The sequence below is a fragment of the Ostrea edulis genome, chromosome 9, assembly GCF_947568905.1.
Source record: "Ostrea edulis chromosome 9, xbOstEdul1.1, whole genome shotgun sequence".
Classification (NCBI taxonomy): Eukaryota; Metazoa; Mollusca; class Bivalvia; order Ostreida; family Ostreidae; genus Ostrea; species Ostrea edulis.
Window position 1 is genome coordinate 15,373,188 of NC_079172.1, and position 21,048 is coordinate 15,394,235.

General features: G+C 33.6%; 1 protein-coding gene across 1 annotated transcript in view; it reads right to left on the minus strand.

Moving 5' to 3' along the window:
• Positions 1–3,198: 3,198 nt before the first annotated feature.
• The window catches only part of LOC125658907 (heparanase-like), a 19,832-nt gene continuing 1,982 nt past the window's right edge, over positions 3,199–21,048 (minus strand). The window contains exons 3-10 of the mRNA XM_048890352.2: positions 19,057–19,233; positions 18,362–18,539; positions 17,279–17,329; positions 15,820–16,020; positions 14,614–14,728; positions 11,859–11,968; positions 5,484–5,615; positions 3,199–4,693 (exon numbers count right to left, since the gene is read on the minus strand). Of these exons, the coding sequence (XP_048746309.2) occupies positions 4,516–4,693; positions 5,484–5,615; positions 11,859–11,968; positions 14,614–14,728; positions 15,820–16,020; positions 17,279–17,329; positions 18,362–18,539; positions 19,057–19,233 (1,142 nt within the window). The 3' untranslated portion in view covers positions 3,199–4,515. The remainder of the gene's footprint in view (positions 4,694–5,483; positions 5,616–11,858; positions 11,969–14,613; positions 14,729–15,819; positions 16,021–17,278; positions 17,330–18,361; positions 18,540–19,056; positions 19,234–21,048) is intronic.

A 21,048-nucleotide genomic window follows, 5' to 3' on the forward strand; every position in this document is an offset into this window, starting at 1 on the left:
TCATAGAAACTGGTGTTTAAGTAACGAGACAGGATTCAAAGACTACAAATGATTCTACACATTTGTTTTTCATATTCTGCATTTTTAAAAAACGATGACCAAACATTGATTATCTGCTTTATATTTTTTAACTTTGCAAACGTCAATAATTTGTTATTTGCGGGCAAAAAAAAGTGTGGTATTCATATTTTGACTTTTGCATTAAAACCAGACACTGATAGAACTAAGGCATAGCTGCATCGGATCAAAAACCTAAACAAAAATATTACAATTGTAACAGACTACTAAATACAAATATGAAATATGAGAATAACTACATTACATATTGTAAAGCTATCAATACCGGAATACAGAAAAATCCTCATAATGGAATCAGCGGGTTATCATAATTAAAAATTGGTAAAAAATCTGTACGGCTTCATACCAAAATCGGGTCTCGCTCAACGTAATGTTGTTTTCTCTTGTACATGTGTTGATAAGCATATTTTCTAATGCTTTTATGAAATAAATTATTAAACATTTTGTATTCTCAAGACATAGATTAACAAGAGGCCCACAGGCCTTATCGGTCACCTGAATACTAGTGAAAAAGGATCACTACTTCCATGAGCTATGAAATCTAGAAAAAATTTCCTGTTCTGAATATCTAAGCTAAATTCTAATGTTCAGCAACAGTATAAAACAAGACGTGTTCTTGAAACTTCACTGCTTTCAAAAGTGCATACACTGATGAAAGGCTTTAAATAATAGGTGTATTAACATTAAAACATCAAAACATATGACTAATTCGGACTCATCCTCAAGTCATAAGACCCTGGGTTTTGATTGAAATTCACCATTTTTTGTACATCCTTTTCTACTATTCCCAAGTATGCATTTAGATTTTATACAGTATCAGCAAACTTACACATAAATACTATATACTAATTGTTGCCCCACCCAGGGGTCAGAACCCTTACTCCGGGGATCATCAAATTTACAATTTTGGTAAAAGACTACCTGTTCTATCCATTTAGTTTCAATTTAGTATCAACAGCACTAAGGATGTTATTTAAGTGTATTACACATAAACACTATATACCAAGTTTGGCCCCGCCATGAGGTCAGAACTCCTACCCCGGGGATAATGAAATTTACAATTTTGGTAGAGCCCTTCCTGCTCTCCATCACCATGCATTTAGTTTTTGTTACACGTGTGTGGTTCTTGAGAAGAAGATTTTTAAAAAATTATCAATTTTGGACAGTTTTTGGCCCGCCCCTAAGGCCCCAGGGGTGCAGGAATCCTGAAATTTACAATTTAAGTCCCCCTTGTTCCAAAGATGCTTCATACCAAATATGAAAAGAATTGGAATGATAGTTATCAAGAAGAAGTTAAAAATGTCTATTGTTCACACATTTAATAACCGACCATTTTGGTCCCACCCTGATACCAAAACCCCTACCCCTGGGATCATCAAATTTACAATTTTGGTAAAGGACTACCTGCTCTTTCTAAATATCTATTTAGTTTCAAAATAGTATCAACAGCACTAAAGATGTTGTTTTACACATGTTCTTGAGAAGATTTTTGAAAATTGGTCAATTTTGGGCCGTTTTTGCCCCGCCCCTAAGGCCCCAGGGGTGCTGGAGACCTGAAATTTACAATTTAAGTTCCCCTTGTCCCAAAGATACTTCATACCAAATTTGAAAATAATTGGACTGGTAATTATCAAGAAGAAGTTAAAAATCTTTAATTGTTAACGCACGACAGACGACCGACAACAAAAACCTAAAAACAAAACAAGATGTTGTCGTGAAATGCTGTGCCCCCGTACAACAGCATAGCAATTCTTGAACCCAAAGAAAGATCTTGTCACAAGGAATACACATGTGAAATATGAAAGCTCTATCAATAACCATTGCAGTTCTAGTATAATAGGTTAATTTATTTCAAAACAAGGTGAAGCTATATTAAGTCCAATATCCTGAGATCAAAAATGTTGCTACTTAAAGAAAGGTCTGTCACAAGAAATTGCACACTATTCAAACGGTGTGGCCTAGGTTAAAATTTTTTTAAAAGTAGGTCAAAGTCCAAAGTCAAAGCCATGAGGTCAAACATTTTGGTGACAAAAGAAATGTCTTGTCACAAGGAATACACATGTGAAATTTAAAAGCCCTATAATAATCTATTTTAAAAGTTTTGGCCAAGGTTTTATAAACCAAAGTTAATCAAAGTTTAGAGGACAGAAAGATGAAAAGATGGACACTACATGTCCGTGAATTTCTGATTACAGGGGCATAAAACAACAGATAATCAGCAAGGTCCAGGTAGCTTTGTGACTCAGTGCATTAGAGTCTTTACTAATCCCCTTCACAACTTCAGTGGAATTTCTGAGTTATTATAGCCACATATTATCATCAAGTGCTTCACACCTCTGAGGAGATGAACTCGAGATGTGAAGAAAAAAAATGAATAGGCTTTTGACATCATATTAATTCAATAAAGGGTTTTACATCTTAGAGGTATCAAAATAATGAGATAAATTTACATTAATTAATAAAGAAATGGTTTTGTCCTTTGAATATCATATAAACCATATAATCATATCAAACCAACATCATATTAACAGGAAATTATGTTGTATCATTTAATTCTAAGATGACAGACGTCCTGTATTTTCAGCAGATACAATTAAGCATGGCAATCACACAGAAGCTAGATGGCTCAGATAGCAGAGTACCTCCCTAGATATTTAGGAGACCCGGGGTCAAATTTCATTCTGGTCTGTCACTATTTCTCTGAATGATTGTGGTATTCTACCCCAGCCCCCTTTCACAAATTCCCGGATCTGCCTAGTAGATGTAACTTTAGCGTATTTTGTCATATTCATAATTATATCATTTTTTTTGGTTATATCTGTCACTTGTTTGATATTGTCTATTACTACTATAGGTCAATGACATGAATTCTAATAAATCCACCAGCAATCAATCTAACCCCCACTGTCCAGCTACACAAGGGAATCAGAATACTAGTAAATTTTTCTTTTCTGCACTTTTATGAGATGCTCATCTATTTGAAGGAGACTGTTTTCCAGGTAAAATGGTGAAAGATATTCTCATACATTATCCAGAAATAAAGAAATCTTCACCCCCTAGCACACGTCCTTTGTCATATATCTACAGCCGGTGTCAAATATACATAAGAAAATGATTATCTGTATTATTTAGATATTTTAATATGAAAAGAAATATAAATGTAGCAAACAAAAATTCAACATGAAGAATGTTTCAAACTTATTCTATAATAGAAAAAAAAATACATTATGCAATAAAAATACTCCTTTTCTCCCAAACAAGATCTTCAAAAGTTATATGTACATATATACAAAGATATATACAATAAATTTATACAAGTGTACAAAACCATAGGGACACATGTGTCACCTTCTATCTGATACTGACCTTATTTATAGTCTAAACAATTTTTGAGATTTTTCTTTAAGAAAATCATGACTGAATGTATCACATACAGTTATGAATTCCACACATGGTATGCTGTCTGTTTTTGTTGATGAAGTAAAATGTCAGAATATTTTCTAGATAATTAATGACAATGTAAATACATGTATTCAGCACACTGGTTGAGATTAAGATTGGCACATAAAACATAATCCAGTGAGTTTAAAGATCATCTCTACAATGTGACATGCTAAAAACAAGAGGCCCATGGGCCACATCACTCACATCAGTCATCTTGACCCATATCTAAAGATTTTCTTTACATATTAGTTATAATGTAAAATTTTTATCCCCTATTGTGACCTCACCCTACCCCTGGGGGCCATTATTTGAACAAACTTGAATCTGCACTATGTCCGGAAGCTTTCATGTAAATTTCTACTTTCCTGGCCCATTGGTTCTTGAGAAGAAGATTTTTAAAGATTTCTCCTATATATTTGCATGTAAAACTTTGATCCCCTATTGTGACCCCAATCTACCCCCGGGAGCCATGACTTGAACAAACTTGAATTTGCATTATGTCAGGAAGGTTTCATTATTGTAAATCTCAACTCTTCTGGCTCATTGGTTCTTGAGAAGAAGATTTTTAAAGATTTTTCCTATTTATTCCCATGTAAAACTTTGATCCCTTATTGTGGCCCCAACCTACCACCGAGGGCCTTGATTTGAACAAACTTGAATGTGAACTATGTCAGGAAGCTTTCATGTAAATCTCAACTCTTCTGGCCCAGTGTTCTTGAAAAGAAGATTTTTAAATGACCCCACCCTATTTTTGCATTTTTGTGATTATCTCCCTTTGAAGGGGGCATAGACCTTCATTTCAACAAACTTGAAAGCCCTTCACTCAAGAATGCTTAAAGTACATTGATCTAAATACTATGTACAACTATGTAAATAGATCTAAAAATTAAATGAAAAATATATAATAGATAAAAATTCTTCTTATAAAATTATTGCACCATCATCACTTTGCCACTTTGAGCTCGCTGCCTAACTCTCAGCTTACGCAGATTGTTAGGACAAATTGTACCAGGAATGAATACAAGCTTTAGAGTATGTCTTTTCATCTGCCAATATGAACACATAGGAAAATGGTGGCATGTACACAGGATTTGTGCCAGATATTGGGATCATCTGTGGCAGACTAGTGTCAGAGGTCATCTCCAAGGTAACTCCATTTAAATCAACAAATCTATAACGATTGAAATACAATGCTAATTTCATTGCAAGCACAAAACATCTGTGCAAAAAATACCAGTATCAACGGTAGAATTGTATAAAATTCCATTGCTGATACGCAAACTAAATCTTATTCATTTCCTTACGGAAGTCATGTAGTGTAGATACTGCTGATAAGTTCATTGTGAGATTAAATCTTACAAAGAACTTATTAGAAGTATTTCTATTTTTGTGGAAATTACAGATAAAACAAAACTAAGAACAGAAGTTACCAGTAAATGTTGATGGCTGTAAACCACATTTAATTGCTTACAAGATATTTGTAATTGGGGACCATTCATTATGCTAATTGCATATCAAGCAATACAGCATATACGTTAAGTCACTTCAGAGTTTTTAAAACTGCCAGTCTGAAGGTTTTATTCATCAAATATTCCTTATGACTGGTAGGAAATAACAGTATATTCGATCATTGTTTGGACTGGAAAAATTATTCAAATGTCACGAAAGGAAGAAATTTCAAAAACTCTGCAGTTGTGAATATTAATTCACACAAAATGCATCCACAAAGTTCAGATCTAGAAAACTGATATCAAACGTGTCAGATTGAAGCAAAATAGTGATGCTGTAAAAAACCCTTGGCTATAATGAACCTAATATTTTTATCTGTTTTACTGCACTACTGACAGTGATCCACCAGGAAGCCACTTCTAGATATATGATTCTGGTTTTTAATTTTTTTTTATACTGCTATAGTGGTGGAAAAGATATCTATGCATTGGCTGATCTAAAGATAGACATACCTAGATTTGAGGTCTTGGTTTGGAGCAGTTAGAAGGTAGATTTTAAGCTGCCCATCCAGCTGGGGAAAAGTCACATTGACCCCAACAGACCGCAAGTTCATACCATACAGAGTCACTGATCCAGGCAGATACCTAAAAAATGAAATGAAAGTTGAATCACTGTTGCCACTTAGTATTACAACAAAGTTTCTCTGAGATCCATGTGATGACTTACAGAGTTGTGAGGTCAAAGTAAACCTGGCAATTGTGCCGAAATCTAACACACTACATGAAGCCATCGCTTTTTGAAACTGCATTCCATAAAAGTTTTCTGACGAAATACAAATCTAAACCTGATCTTTATCTCAACAAACTTTCAATTCCCTGGGGATCCAATAATAAAAAAATCTGTCCTACACAAATATGCAATATCATTTCAACATCTTGCAATAGAGCTATAACTACATGTAGAACTGTCCTAATGGGACTAATACTCCCCACGGGGCATATAAGATGATGGGAAATATTTAATGCAAGCACATCGGATATTTTCACATTATCTACATGGCAATCAATTTGAACTTCTTTCCACTTATTCAATTTCTGATTGACTTATGAGCGTAAAACAGTATTAGAAATAAACTCTGGACAAATTGTGTCTATTACTACAAGTACAACCAAACCAGAAAATGTCCTTAACTTCCATAACTGTTAAAATATTTCAATGAAAATAGAAGATGCACAACTACATTATATATATAAGATGAGAATAAAGTTTGAATCAAATCTGTTCAACGGTATTAGAATTAAACTCTGGACAAAGTGCGCAACCCCCAAAATGAAAAGAAAATGTGCGTAACTTCTATAACTGTTAAAATATTTCAATGAAAATAGGAGATGCACAACTACATAATATATAGAAGATGTGCATAAAGTTTGAATGAAATATGTCCAGCGGTATTAGAAATAAACTTCGGACAAATTGCGTCTACGGAAAAACGGACGGACGGACAAAGTGATTCCAGTATATCCCCCCAAACTTTGTTTGCGGGGGGTATAAAAAGTATGCTAGTAGTTGGTGTCTGTACATTTAATACCTCACTTTAAAGCAATACAAGCTGTAACTGACGGTAAATAAATTGAAAAATAAAAGAACAAATATCTAACATATATTTGATTAAATACATACAATAGAAACAGAGTGAATCTGAAGCAATAAACCCATCAAATCAGCAGAAAATGTCGATTCATGAATTATTATCATCCTGTCAGTAATTCCTGCTCGTAATCTCCGATGTGCATTGACCTCAGAGGTCACCAGTTCGGAAAAAAGCGAAAGAGAGGCACTAAGCACGTGTCAGATTTCTAAACAATTTTACATGCCAATTTTATAGAAAATTCACTTTCAAAATTTCATTTGAGTTACACATTTGTGTAATTATTGCTTTCTTACACTTATAGTACTTCTTGTCATTCATGAAACGATGTAATATTTTAAACAAACGAAACGTGTAGTCACTCATGTCAGTTTCCATCTTTGTATATGACGTCGGTCTCCGCAACCCGATTATGTTCTGCAATCATCGTTCACGTATCCGTGTATACGACGCAGTGGCGGTTTATACGAAACGCTCATTGTAGGTATGCTCTCAAACAATATTCCCTTGTTTATTTTGTGGAATTTTTCTTCAGACCTTGGGGATTATATCAGTTATACCGATAGAAGTTAATTGATTCATAAAAATGCCATCAGTTACAGCTTGTATTGCTAAAATGGTAGGGGGAAATTTACATTATAATTACACAGTCACTTAATAAACACGTAAATTTTTCCCACGTCTATAGTTATGAACATTTGATACATGTATAATATATCTATCATTATCAGTTACCATGTATAAGTAAGAAACACAGGTTTTCCACTTATTACATTTATTTAATTACACAGTCATGTAATAAGCACGTAAATTTTCCCCATGTGTATAGTTATGAATATTTGATATAATATATCTATCATATTCAGTTACCATGTATTTTCTCCCACATGTAATGTTGGATGTGGAAAAATGTGTACTTATAACACCCAGTGTAAATAACGACTTTTACCGTACATTGTCTATATTAGGCCACATCAAATAGATTCTCTGGTTTTCAGACACACCCCTCCCAAAAAAAATTGGCCACTGACACGAGTTTATTGCTGCCCCGGAAAAAAATCGCCTCCGTACTGAAGCATATTAGGGCCGCAGCAGTATCTTTTTTTAGTTTGTTATAAAAAATTAGTAATTTGTTATAACAGATTATTAATTTGTTATAACAAATTAGTAATTTGTTATAACAGATTATTAATTTGTTATAACAGATTAGTAATCTGTTATAACAGATTACTAGTTTGTTTTAACAAATTAGTAATTTGTTTTAACAAATTATCAATCTGTTATAACAAATTATTAATCTGTTATAACAAATTATTAATCTGTTTTAACAAATTTAACAGATTATCAATATCAACGACAAGACATCATAATAGACAGTCGTGAATTTTCTCTCCATAGTCTCCACATATAAAAGGTCTATGTCAAAAGTCAAAACAGCTATGGCCCAGACAAACTTAGTATGAGAAACGGAAGAAGATGGAAGAATTCACACTAAAACAATATGTCCCCTTTCTGGGAAAGGGAGGTATATTTATTCATAAATATTCTTAAAGAAAAAATGTGAAATACCACCGGTACAAAAACTTTTCAATCAAGAACATGCATACATTTTCAAAATGGGTTTCCTGCAAACTGAAAGTTATGTGCTCAATATAAGATCTAGCACCATGTATTAGAAGGCTTTTTAAATTACAATTATTCACAGTATAACTAAAGTGGCAATAAAGCAAAACAAGATATTCATGGGCTTTAAAGGGACTGATTCACGATTTACCCCAAATTTTGTTTTCACTTTAAATGATCAAAATCTACAGTACAATATGTTAAGAAGGAATCACAAAAAAATTAAGGTTATTCATCATGACATAAGCTCATTATGGGGAGTTTATTATTTGTTTTGAAAACAAAGATTGAGGTGTGTTATTGTTTACGAAGTTTTCTAAATAAATGGATATTGATCCAAGTTTATCATATTCATCACATCTCAAGTATACTTTAGGTAAAATATGTAATTCAAAAGTTAAATTTGTGAAAGTACAAAATGAAGATGATTTAAATTACAAAATTAACGTTTCAGATTTGTTTGTTTACATAAATAGACTCGAGTCTTTGTTTACATAACACAGAATCAAAGCTAAAATATTGCTCTAATCCTTGCATTCAGACGGTCCAAATTTTGGTTGTCAACATCAAATGAGTTGTATTTTTAATTTTTAACATAAACAATGGAAAATATTTATTTCGAAAAACGTGAACCAGTCCCTTTAAAAGATGGCCTGAGTCTCAGAGCTAATCTGCAAAAGCTAAATATAATATGAATAGAATTTACATTAGGCCTACATGTATATGTAGCTTAGATATGCAACCAGGAAAATTAGTATCGATTCCATAGTCTTTTGCAGTAGTGATACTTTTAATAGCAATTTAGTAACTTGAAATAAATTGATAATCTGTTATAACAAATAAGCAATTTGAAATAACAAATTAATAATTTGTTATAACAGATTGATAATTTGTTATAACAGATTAGTAATTTGTTATAACAGACTAGCAATTTCTTATAACAGATTAGTAATTTGTTATAACAAATTATTAATCTGTTATAGCAGATTATTAATTTGTTATAACAGATTGATAATTTGTTATAACAAATTACTAATCTGTTATAACAAATTACTAATCTGTTATAACAAATTATTAATCTGTTACAACATATTATTAATTTGTTATAACAAACTAAAAAAAGATACTGCTGCGGCCCTAATATGCTTCCGTACCTCCGCCCATATTTGATCCGTCAAAATAAAATTCGTGTTTTGGCCCCAAAATCGTAAAGCACCTCACTGATTAAGATGTGCTGCTTAGTTGATGTAAACAATATGGCGACAGAAACAGTTCTTGTCAACATTGAGATTATTTTTAACTTAAAACAGATTGTTCCATGGACAATTATACCGGTAGACTCGTCCTTGACAGTTGATACGCTTTGCAAGAAACTTCTGGGCGGTGAATTTAAAGAAATTGAAACTGTGAAGGAATAAATTGATGAAAGCAAGGCCGAGTTGAAATACGACGTTTTCGTAGGTCGAAACAAAACGGCTGACAGCGATAAGGTTTTTTCAACAATTCTTTTACAATTCATGACCATGCCAAACATCTACAGGAAGTAGTTTTTGGTATACTTGAATAAAATGATAAAAAACATACTATTTTGTATTCACTTCATTTGCATAAAGATCTACAATATAAAAGCATGACATATATATATAAAACAAGACAAGAAACAGAATGAAAAGAAGCTATACGGTGTTGAATACCATTTGTAAAACTCTAACTATCTTCACAACACAAAAAAAACACGGACAAAAAATCCCTACCCATTTGTGACATGGAGATAAACTGAACAAGAGGCCCATGGGACACATCGCTCACCTGAATCACCTTGGTCCATATCAGAAGATTTTCCATATCTATTTGCATGTAAAACCGTAGTCCCTATTATGGCCCCAAACCTACCCCTGGAGGCCATGGTTTTTGCAAACTTGAATTTACACTATGTCAGAAAGCTTTCATGTGAATGTGAACTTCTTTGGCCCAATGGTTCTTGAGAAGAAGATTTTTAAAGATTTTCCCTATATATTTGTATGTAAAACTTTGACCCCCCTATTGTGGCCCCATCCGACCCCCGGGGGCCATGATTTTAACAATTTAGAATCTGTACTATATCAGGAAGCTTTCAAATAAATCTCAGCTTTTCTGGCTCAGTGGTTCTTGGGAAGAAGATTTTTAAAGATTTTCCCTATATATTTGTGTGTAAAACTTTGATCCCCCCTTGGGGCCCCATCTTATCCCCGGGGGCCATGATTTGAACAAACTTGAATCTGCACTATGTCAGAAAGTTTTCATGTAAAAATCAGCTTTTCTGGTTCAGTGGTTCTTGAGAAGAAGATTTTTAAAGATTTTTCCTATATATTTGTATGTAAAACTTTGATCCCCTATTGTGGCCCCATCCAACCCCAGGCGCCCATGATTTGAACAAACTTGAATCTGCATTATGTCAGGAAGCTTTCATGTAAATCTCAGCTTTTCTGGCTCAGTGGTTCTTGAGAAGAAGATTTTTAAAGATTTTTCCTATATATTTGTATGTAAAACTTTGATCCCTTATTGTGGCCCCATCCAACCCCCGGGGCCCATGATTTGAACAAACTTGAATCTGCATTATGTCAGGAAGCTTTCATGTAAATCTCAGCTTTTCTGGCTTAGCGGTTCTTGAGAAGAAGATTTTTAAAGTTTTTCCCTATATATTTGTGTGTAAAACTTTGATCCACCCCTTGGGGCCCCATCTTATCCCCGGGGGCCATGATTTGAACAAACTTGAATCTGCACTATGTCAGAAAGTTTTCATGTAAAAATCAGCTTTTCTGGCTTAGTGGTTCTTGAGAAGAAGATTTTAAAAGATTTTTCCTATATATTTGTATGTAAAACTTTGATCCCTTATTGTGGCCCCATCCAACCCCCGGGGCCCATGATTTGAACAAACTTGAATCTGCATTATGTCAGGAAGCTTTCATGTAAATCTCAGCTTTTCTGGCTTAGTGGTTCTTGAGAAGAAGATTTTTAAAGTTTTTCCCTATATATTTGTATGTAAAACTTTGATCCCCCCTTGTGGCCCCATCCTACCACCGGGGGCCATGATTTGAACAAACTTGAATCTGCAGTATGTCAGGAAGCTTTCAGGTAAATTTCAGCTCTTCTGGCCCAGTGGTTCTTGAGAAGAAGATTTTTAAATGACCCCACCCTATTTTTGTGATTATCTCCCCTTTGAAAGGGACATGGCCCTTCATTTGAACAAACTTGAAAGCCCTTCACCCAAGGATGCTTTTGGCCAAGTTAGGTTGAAATTGGCCCAGTGGTTCTGGAGAAGAAGTCGAAAATGTGAAAAGTTTACGGACAGACGGACAGACAGACAGACGCCGGACAAAATGTGATCAGAATAGCTCAGGTGAGTTAAAAACTAAACCCCCTACCTACCTACCCATTTTTTGAAAAACAATTGTCTGAGAACCAGAGAATCGATTTGATGTGGCCTTACACATACATATAGCTGTATTTTCTTCCTAGACAGTTATCAACTGTGAAGTACACTTCCATGTTATACAAAGTAAAAGAAAAAGAAATACATGTATCTGCAAATGCTTAATGTGGTAATGTATTCTATTATACATTGTATAAGGCTTACCCTTCAGCAGAACAGTGAGTGTAAAACCTGACATCGGGTGATCTAGAGGAAGACGTTGTAAGAACTTTATTTCCAACCAACCGTCTGTACAACACTGTCAACCAGTAATCCTGCACAATTTTAACGTGGAAAATAATAAATAAATATAATTTTAATATATAAATGGCAATTGGTATATTGTACATGTACAAATCTTGAAGTTAGCTACTACACCTCAAAAGTTTTTTGCACTATTTGAATCAAAATATTAAAGGTAGGAAAATTCCATTCAAGGGGACATCATGCAACCAAAAAGTACATGTATTGGTATTTGCTGTTTTGTGCAAGATGAGTTCCATACTGTTCTGTGCAAGATTTCTGAAGCATTTTGTGCAAAATGTGCACAAGAGAAGGACATGTAAGAAGCATTTTGTGCAGGAAGTGCACATGGAAAAATGGCACACAAGCACTTTGTGCAGAAGTGTGCAGAGTGGCACATAAGAAACATTTTGTGCAGAAGTGTGCAGAGAATTGCAGGTAAGAGGTATTTTGTGTAGAAGTGTGCAGAGAGTGGCACATTAGAAGCATTTTGTGTAGAAGTGTGCAGAGAGTGGCACATTAGAAGCATTTTGTGTAGAAGTATGCAGAGAGTGGCACATTAGAAGCATTTTGTGTAGAAGTGTGCAGAGAGTGGCACATTAGAAGCATTTTGTGTAGAAGTGTGCAGAGAGTGGCACATTAGAAGCATTTTGTGTAGAAGTATGCAGAGAGTGGCACATTAGAAGCATTTTGTGTAGAAGTATGCAGAGAGTGGCACATTAGAAGCATTTTGTGTAGAAGTGTGCAGAGAGTGGCACATTAGAGGCATTTTGTGTAGAAGTGTGCAGAGAGTGGCACATTAGAGGCATTTTGTGCAGAAGAATGACATGTTCATGTTTCTAAGAAGCATTCAAGTTGTATGTTCCCAGAATCATGCAGACTATAAATTCTCTATTAAATTTGCCCCAAACTCATGCAATAAACATCACTTGACTAAGCCACTTCTTCTCATTTGCATTATGGTGACAGGCTAGAAGGAAAGAAACTGTTCTTTGCTATTTGAGGTTTTTTTTCAAGTAAAGCAAAAAACTGCCTTTCCATATGGTCTGCCAATTTCTATTCTTTCTCTCTTTCTGTTTCTAATTATTTGTGAGACCCAGTGCACCCAAACCCAAACATACAGGAAAGCCACGATTTTTTCCCATGGAAATCCACTCAAAAACCTTTTTTGATTGAAATACATGTATCGGTATATCCAGAATTTAAGGAATTCATTTTGATATCAGCTGCACATCAGACATTACATGAGGGGTTAACTGAGCCCTTTAGGAAGAGGGTACCTGAACACTTTCAGCAGGGAATTTTACATTGAGAAGTGACAATTTAGAAACAATAATGTTTATTATTATTATAAGCTTAAGTTGAAATAATATATTTTTTTATAATTGTTTATGAAACACTCATACATTTGGGGATTTTGTCTTTTGGTTGATAATGAACCTCGTCAAGATCTTAATGCACAAAAAGTCACAAGATCTGACAAACGTTCCTTAAATTCTGGATACATTGATACATGTACTTCAATTAATTTCCCAATGGGATTGGGACTGCTGACCTGAGGCAAGCAATGAAAATTAACCAGAGCACTATGTATCAATGTGTTCTGATTTCGACTAAAGCATGGATATACATGTATATGTACAGAGAAAACTGGTGATTCCATGCAGATTTCTCACCTTTACTTCAACTAAGTCAATTTTCTAATCATTTTTTCTTTCTTTTACTTATAACAGCATTTACTCCTTTTGATATAATTGTGTAAGTAAAACACCTACTAAACATGCCTTTTTCGCTATAAATGCCTGGTAAAAGTGTTTGGAAGAGATTCATTTACCTGTCTTTTATTTCAATTTATGTACAGGTAAGACATGGATAAATTAACTACTTCCATTTTCATCCCTTCTAACGAATTAACAAACATTTTATCAGCCGATGCGTATCAATACAGAATGATAGGTTTGAAGAAAAAAACATCTAACAAAATACCCACTGCTTTACTGAAATCAATTTCATAAAGTGTTGCCAATCTCTCACCTGAGGGCGTATTACGCTATGCGACAACACCTCTGTCAACGTCTGAATGTCAAGATTCTTGGCAAAACTTATTTCTACCTATTGCGTTATAAAGTATGATTTTACAAGTTTTAGTGTTAAGCTTAAAATCTTACAGTAAGTTCACAAAAACAACGAATTCCATGATTATTCTTGTATTATTGGATGAATGAATATTTATATAAAACCTTTTAATTCGCTCAGGTGTCTCATATTTACCTGCTTCTGCATTTATAAAATTCAGACAAGTGTTTGATTTGCTTAGATATGATCATTACAGTTTGATATGCTAAGTTAGTGTTAGTACGTTTTGATATGATTTTTAGACATTGACAGAGGTATTAGTGGAGCATAGCGGGAACGATAACTCTGGGTAGAGATTGAAGTGTTGCCAATAAACACAAAAACCAGTGAAAAAATTAATAATGCCCATGAAAAAGGACTGAAACCAATATGATGTCAAGCATGCAGACTATCATCAAAGGAACGTGACAAAGGAGCCTAGCAACCAGTGCAGATCATTCACAAAGTGAGCCTTTTTGTGTCTGTTTGGTCAATAGCAAACCGTTCCAAATTTTAGTAGTAGCTCACTTCAAGGTCTGTATAGCAGTGAATTCAGCCTTACAGGATTTGGGTTCGTTGTTTTGGCATCCAGCAGGGCGTATTTACCCCCATACAAGCTCTGTCTCATCACAACATCCACATTGTTTTTCGCTGACACACCAAGCTTGTCTAACCACCTTTAGTTATAAGAAATATATAATTCTTTTGCAATATGTTATCATACAATTCAGTATGAAAAACTTTAAACACTTGTAATTAGCTTTAAGATTGCACACAAATTACTATTTAGAAAAGAAGTAGGTACAGTTTCTACAGTCATCTGGCCCAAAATATTGATGATTTCACTTGGAGCTCAAATCCTTGCATTCAATTAAGGAATAGTTTAGCAAACCCAAAATTCACTCAGTTTGATCAGCAAAATGATTTGTGTCATATGACGAGAGCTTGAAGTTGGCATAAAATTGCAAAAATGCTATTTTCAATGAAAATATCCACAAATTCAGGTGGTTTTCCTTTTAGAAAACATACAGCGCATGCGTCGAGCAAATTCATATTGAAACATGTTTTTCATCTCAAAATAATACACAATATATATCATTTTCATTTTGCTCGACAAATGCGCACATCTTTTCCTGAGCAATAATTTGTATGACATTTGACAGTTTTCAGGCTTATTTTGAGAAAAAGGCGGGAAATGTCTTATTCATGATGTCATAATGCTATCCATTTAGGACTATCATTCTGATTTTGTTGACATAGTATACCTGGCATTTATTTTACTTTCTTAAAACGCTGATTAAGGTTAATTCCAGACACATTTTATAGAGAGAAATTTTTTGGGCCTTTTTATGTATACAACCGTACCTTGTTCTTTACTGATATTGTCAACATATATACTGGCTAAGTATGGACATGTCTTTGCACGTGACTATTGAAACAATTTAAAGGCGGCATTAAGATGGATCACCACACAAAACATTTATTTAAAATGAAATGATGAAAATTCAGAAATATTGCTAAAAGAATTCATATCAAATAATTGAGAGCTTGTATCACTCTTCCGATGGTATAATCATGCTTCACAAGAAGTGCTTTAATTGGGCATTAAATAAAATTTTGGTGAAAACTCCACCTTAACCCCTTCTCATTTTCTAAATGATTTATATCAAACTACCTCTACCTATAGAAAGAGCAGTACTATTCCATGCTGTGGTCACTATATGATATATCTTGTGTACTTTTAACTCATTATCTGCTTCATACTTACATAAAGGCAGCTACGAAAGCGTCTGAAAGTCCCTCAGCTCCCCCTCCATAAGCAGAACTAGTTTCACCGAGCCACAGTTTTCTTTCATTCCCAGTCAATGCGACAATCATGTTGCCGGTTTTTAGTTCATCTTCAAAGCTGTCTAGTATTTCAGAGTTTGTAAAATCCCCCACTGTAGCTGTTCTTCCATTAACATAGTATCTGTACAAACAATAGCATACAGTGTCACTGATTGGTTGCTTGTTGTTTAACATTCAGGCAAGAATTATACTGTACCTCTGGTAATTCTGGCAAAATGGAAGTGTTGTATTTATTTTTGGTGAATAAGGAACATTTTGATTCATATAAATGATAACACTTATTAGAAGAAATATTGGACCACAACTTTAGAAATATTGGACCAAAAATTATCATAATTGCTTAGATTTGAAATTACCTTATCCAGAAAAACCTGTAAAATATTCCAGATGCCCATATCACCTTATATACTGTAGATTCCTTATTTTACGCAAGTACTTATTATCACGAAATGACTCATGGACATCAAATCGCAAGAAAATGAATTCGTGAGTGTTCTGTTGATCAACTGTTTTTGCATGTATTTTAACAATATAAAAATAAAAACGAGAAATTTTTTTTCGTGAGTGATGTTTCTCGCGAAATTACGCAATAATAAATTCCTCGCTTATATTTAGGAATTTACAGTATGTATGTAATTTGCAAATACGTTGAGCATGTTTTGTTTGACTGTAACAACCTTGCTCTATAGCTAATTTATGTGAAAATAGCCCATATTTCGAATAATAGTGATTAGTCTGGCAATGAATAAGGTTTTCCAGGATGCTTTTTCTAAGGTAATACTGTATATTCATGAATGTATCCAATAAGTATTTGAAAATAAAACATTTAGAAGAGTTTTCAAAGAAAGAGTTTCTTTCTTGGATAAATATATCTGTCAGCCTCTGTTTTGCCATAACAAAAAGTTTTGAGAGGGTTGTTAACACTTTGTAAAGACCAGACATTGTGGGTTTCATACGGTGGCCCCAGATGTTAAAATGGACAAAACAGATCACAATTACTCAACCAGTAATGACTGAGGTGTGAAATCTGTACAGGTTATCACTTTCTTTACTCTTTCATGAACACCACGAAAAACTAATGCAAAGTTACAGCCCCTGCAAACAAAGTCTGGGTAATATATAAATATAGGAATCACTATATATTTGTCTGTCCATCCTTCTATTATCTGCATCTGAATTATTACTATGTAATGCAGAGACATGCATGTACTATACTTACAGGTACATGTACACAGTACTATACTTACAGGTACATGTATACAGTACTATACTTACAGGTACATGTATGTACTATACTTACAGGTACATGTATACAGTACTATACTTACAGGTACATGTATGTACTATACTTACATGTATATGTACTTGTATATACTTACTGGTGAAAGTTTGGTGAGGTAACTGTCTCTCCTCCCTTCGTTTCCAAGAAACTACCAAAAAATTAGACACATATGAATCAGATTCATTGCAAACAAATCGTTTTCTTTTTACTTAAATTCATTATGATTACACCCAAACATTGTCTTTTAATGTACAATCTGTAACATATTTTTCAGTAAATAAATTCTTCATTTCAAGATTTCTGTTCAGATGTGAATTAATATGTGTGCATAATCCTTTGAAAAAGATTAAAATGATTGAAGCAATTGTTAATATTTAGAGTCTTGTAGCTCAATCGATAGCTTGCTTCATGATCAGTAGTGTTTTAAACCCAGACAGTGACAGACTTGAGGCATTCACTTTGTCTTCATTACAAGCTTGGCATTAAAAGTAAAGGTCGTTTGGACTGTGACCTAGAATTGAATGCCTGACAAAGGTCAAAATCAATTTTGTAGTACTTCAATATCAGCTGGTGTCATCTCTATATGAGTGAAAGTTTCTGTAATGGATGTAAAACCAAACATTTCCATTAAAATGATATGTTTCTATTAATTTCCCAGATGCCTCTTTCACAAAATCATACATTGCATGTAGTCTTGCCTTTTATTCATTTACCACTGATTTCTTTCTGATTATCAGAACAGCATTCACAATTTTCTCACATAATGAATGGCGATTTTGCAAACTTAAAGAACTTGTGTTATACAAGGAATCTACAATATATGTAAATGAATATGATGTAAAAATTGGGTATTCCTTAAAGTGAATAATGGTAAATCATAAAAAAAAAAATTATGGGAATAAAACTTTTAAAAAAAATATAATTATGTGATTTATAGTATACAGAAAATACACGAGAAGTAGAAAATACTATTGATAGGACAAACAAGGACAGCTACATCATACAGTGGGGGGTGGGCACTGTAAAGATAGGACAAACAAGGACAGCTACATCATACTGCAGGGGGTGGGCACTGTAAAGACAGGACAAACAAGGACAGCTACATCATACTGCGGGGGGTGGGCACTGTAAAGATAGGACAAACAAGGACAGCTACATCATACTGGCACTGTAAACTCACCTTGTAAAGTATCGTATAGTGGGCTTTTTGTTCAGCTGTGTTGTGCTTGGCCCAGTCAAGATTCTTCCTCGAATTGTAGGAAAGTCGGCCAAAATTTGTGAAAGACGATAATAAGCTTGTCCAAGGCTCTCTGCCGTTACATTTATGGAAGAATTCAAATGATGAAAGCTATTGGGCTCTGCAAAAAATCATGAAAATCACCATATAGCAGATATTACAATAATTGACAGAAAGAAAATCCCCATACAGTCTGATTTAACGATTTCTTCAACTCATCACAACATATCAAAACAGCTCACTTAAGCTTTATATCTGATGAGCTGAAGAAATCGTTAAATCAGGCTATTTTACATACTTTACTGTATGATTATTACCATTTATGGATACTTAAAATTATAACAATAGTATATTTGATTTTATTTGAAACAGTTAAATGTTGAATTTCAAGTCAACATGTTCAATGTGCCATCTGGATCATTATTAGCACAAAGACTACCAACGCGCATTTCTCTCTGATATTTTGTAATTCGATCATCTTAAATGTAGATAATGAAAATAACACTTTGCCAAATTCTATCATGACCTTCATATTCAGAGTCAAACATCCTTTAATTATCATAAATACACTGATTATTATATCCAATTCGATTCTGTTGTCATGTGTGGTATTGAGAAGTAATGTAGGTAGGACTTACCATTTCCGAGTTCCCATCCTGCCATTCTGTAGCCCTTTCTCTGAGTGTACTTCAGCAACTGTATAGCATTAGTGCTGTTCCACTCATTGGCTTCTGTTCTCATCAGTACATTAAGGTCAAAGATCAAATCAAACTTGGCCTCCTGAATGAACTTGTGAATTTCATCCCATATTCTTGCTGAAAGATATATACAATATTTCACCCAACAGATTATCAGGTCATATACAATATTTATAAGACTGTACCGATAATTTTTAAAAATATCATTCAAACAATAAAATGCTTTCTTTGTTGTTTTATCGGGTGATGAAAGTTAAGCTTGCAAGCATTGCAGAAAAAATCACAACCCACGTTAGTAAAACAAAGAAAAACATATTATTGTTTATATATTTATATGTAATTTTCAGAAATATATACTATAGATTTAAGTTCTAAAATATCATATTGTTGACCTATTTGTTGCGTTAAATGGAACAGCCAATGCACCCTTTGACCTTGACGACGCTAGATCCATATTTGGTATTAATTATGCTGACAAGTGGTACTCAAAAATCGGATTGAACTAGTTTGCAACAAAAATTAATTCATTGTCACAGATGAAAGCAATGCCAATTTCAATAGAAATATAAGGATACAAAAAATTACAACAAATTAAAGAAAAAACTATACACACAATAATAATGACCCTGATCTTAGTACATTGTGTAGTGAACAGTATAGAGGGAAATTATACTGCCTCGCTAGTGAGCTAGCTTTTCTAGTGATGTGGTAGAGTCTCTCTCTTGATCGCACAAGTTAAGCAACGGTGAGCGTGATTAGCATTTGGCTGGGTGACTGCTACATGTTACAATTGTATGACATATAATCTTCAAATTCATGAATTAAAAGGTTTGAATTTAATCATTTTGTTCCCAAACTGTCAAAGTATAAAATCTCTATCATATTAAACCATAACAAGATGTGTTTGTGAAACACAAATGCCCCCAATAATGGCCAATTCCAAAGATGGCCAAGGTCACAAGGACAAATATCTTGATACCAGTAGAAAGACCTTGTCACAAGAGATGCTCATGCATGTACAATATGAAAGCTCTAATATTTACCATTTACAAGTTATGATCAATGTCAATTTTTTTAAAAAGTAGGTCAAATGCCAAGGTCAAAAGGTATAGTACCCACGGAAAGGTCTTGTCACAATGTGAAATATCAAAGTTCTAGTACTTACTGTTCAAAAGTTATTTACAAGGTTAAAGTTTTAGACAGAATGACAGACAGAACAAAAACAATATGCCCCCCTCCGATCTTTGATCTCGGGGGCATAATAACCTTTGAGGACTGGTTCACGATTTTTGGAATTTTTTTTTTTTTCCTTTTTGATGTTAAAGGGACTGGTCAATTCACAATTTCCCCCAAAATTTTCTATTTAATTTTTGATGATCAAAATCTACTGTCTAATGTGTTTAAAAGGTTTCACATAAAAATTAAGGTTATACATTATCACAGAAGCTCATTTTAGAAAGTTAATTATTTGTTTTGTAAACAAAGATTGTGGTATATGTTATTGTTTACAAAAAGAAATGGATATTGATCTAAGTTTACTATATCTTTCACATTTCAAGCATTTTTTTGGGTAAAATATGTCATCTAAAAGTTAAAATTTGTGACTACGCAAAATTAAGATGCTTTACATTACAAAATCAACATTTCACTTTTTTGTTTGTTTACATAAAAAGATTCGAGTCTTTGTTTACATAACACAGATTTAAGGTTAAAATATTGCTTTTATTCTTGCATTCAGAAGGTCAAAAATTTGGTTGTCAACATTAAGATATTCACGAGTTATATTTTTAATCTTTAACAACAAAAATGAAAAATATTTTTATCAAAAATCGTGAACCAGTCCCTTTAAGCATTAAAAATAAAACTCATTTAGAGTAATTAAACTTTAGCTGTAACTCTGTGTTATGTAAACAAATTAAGTCTGGAGTCTTT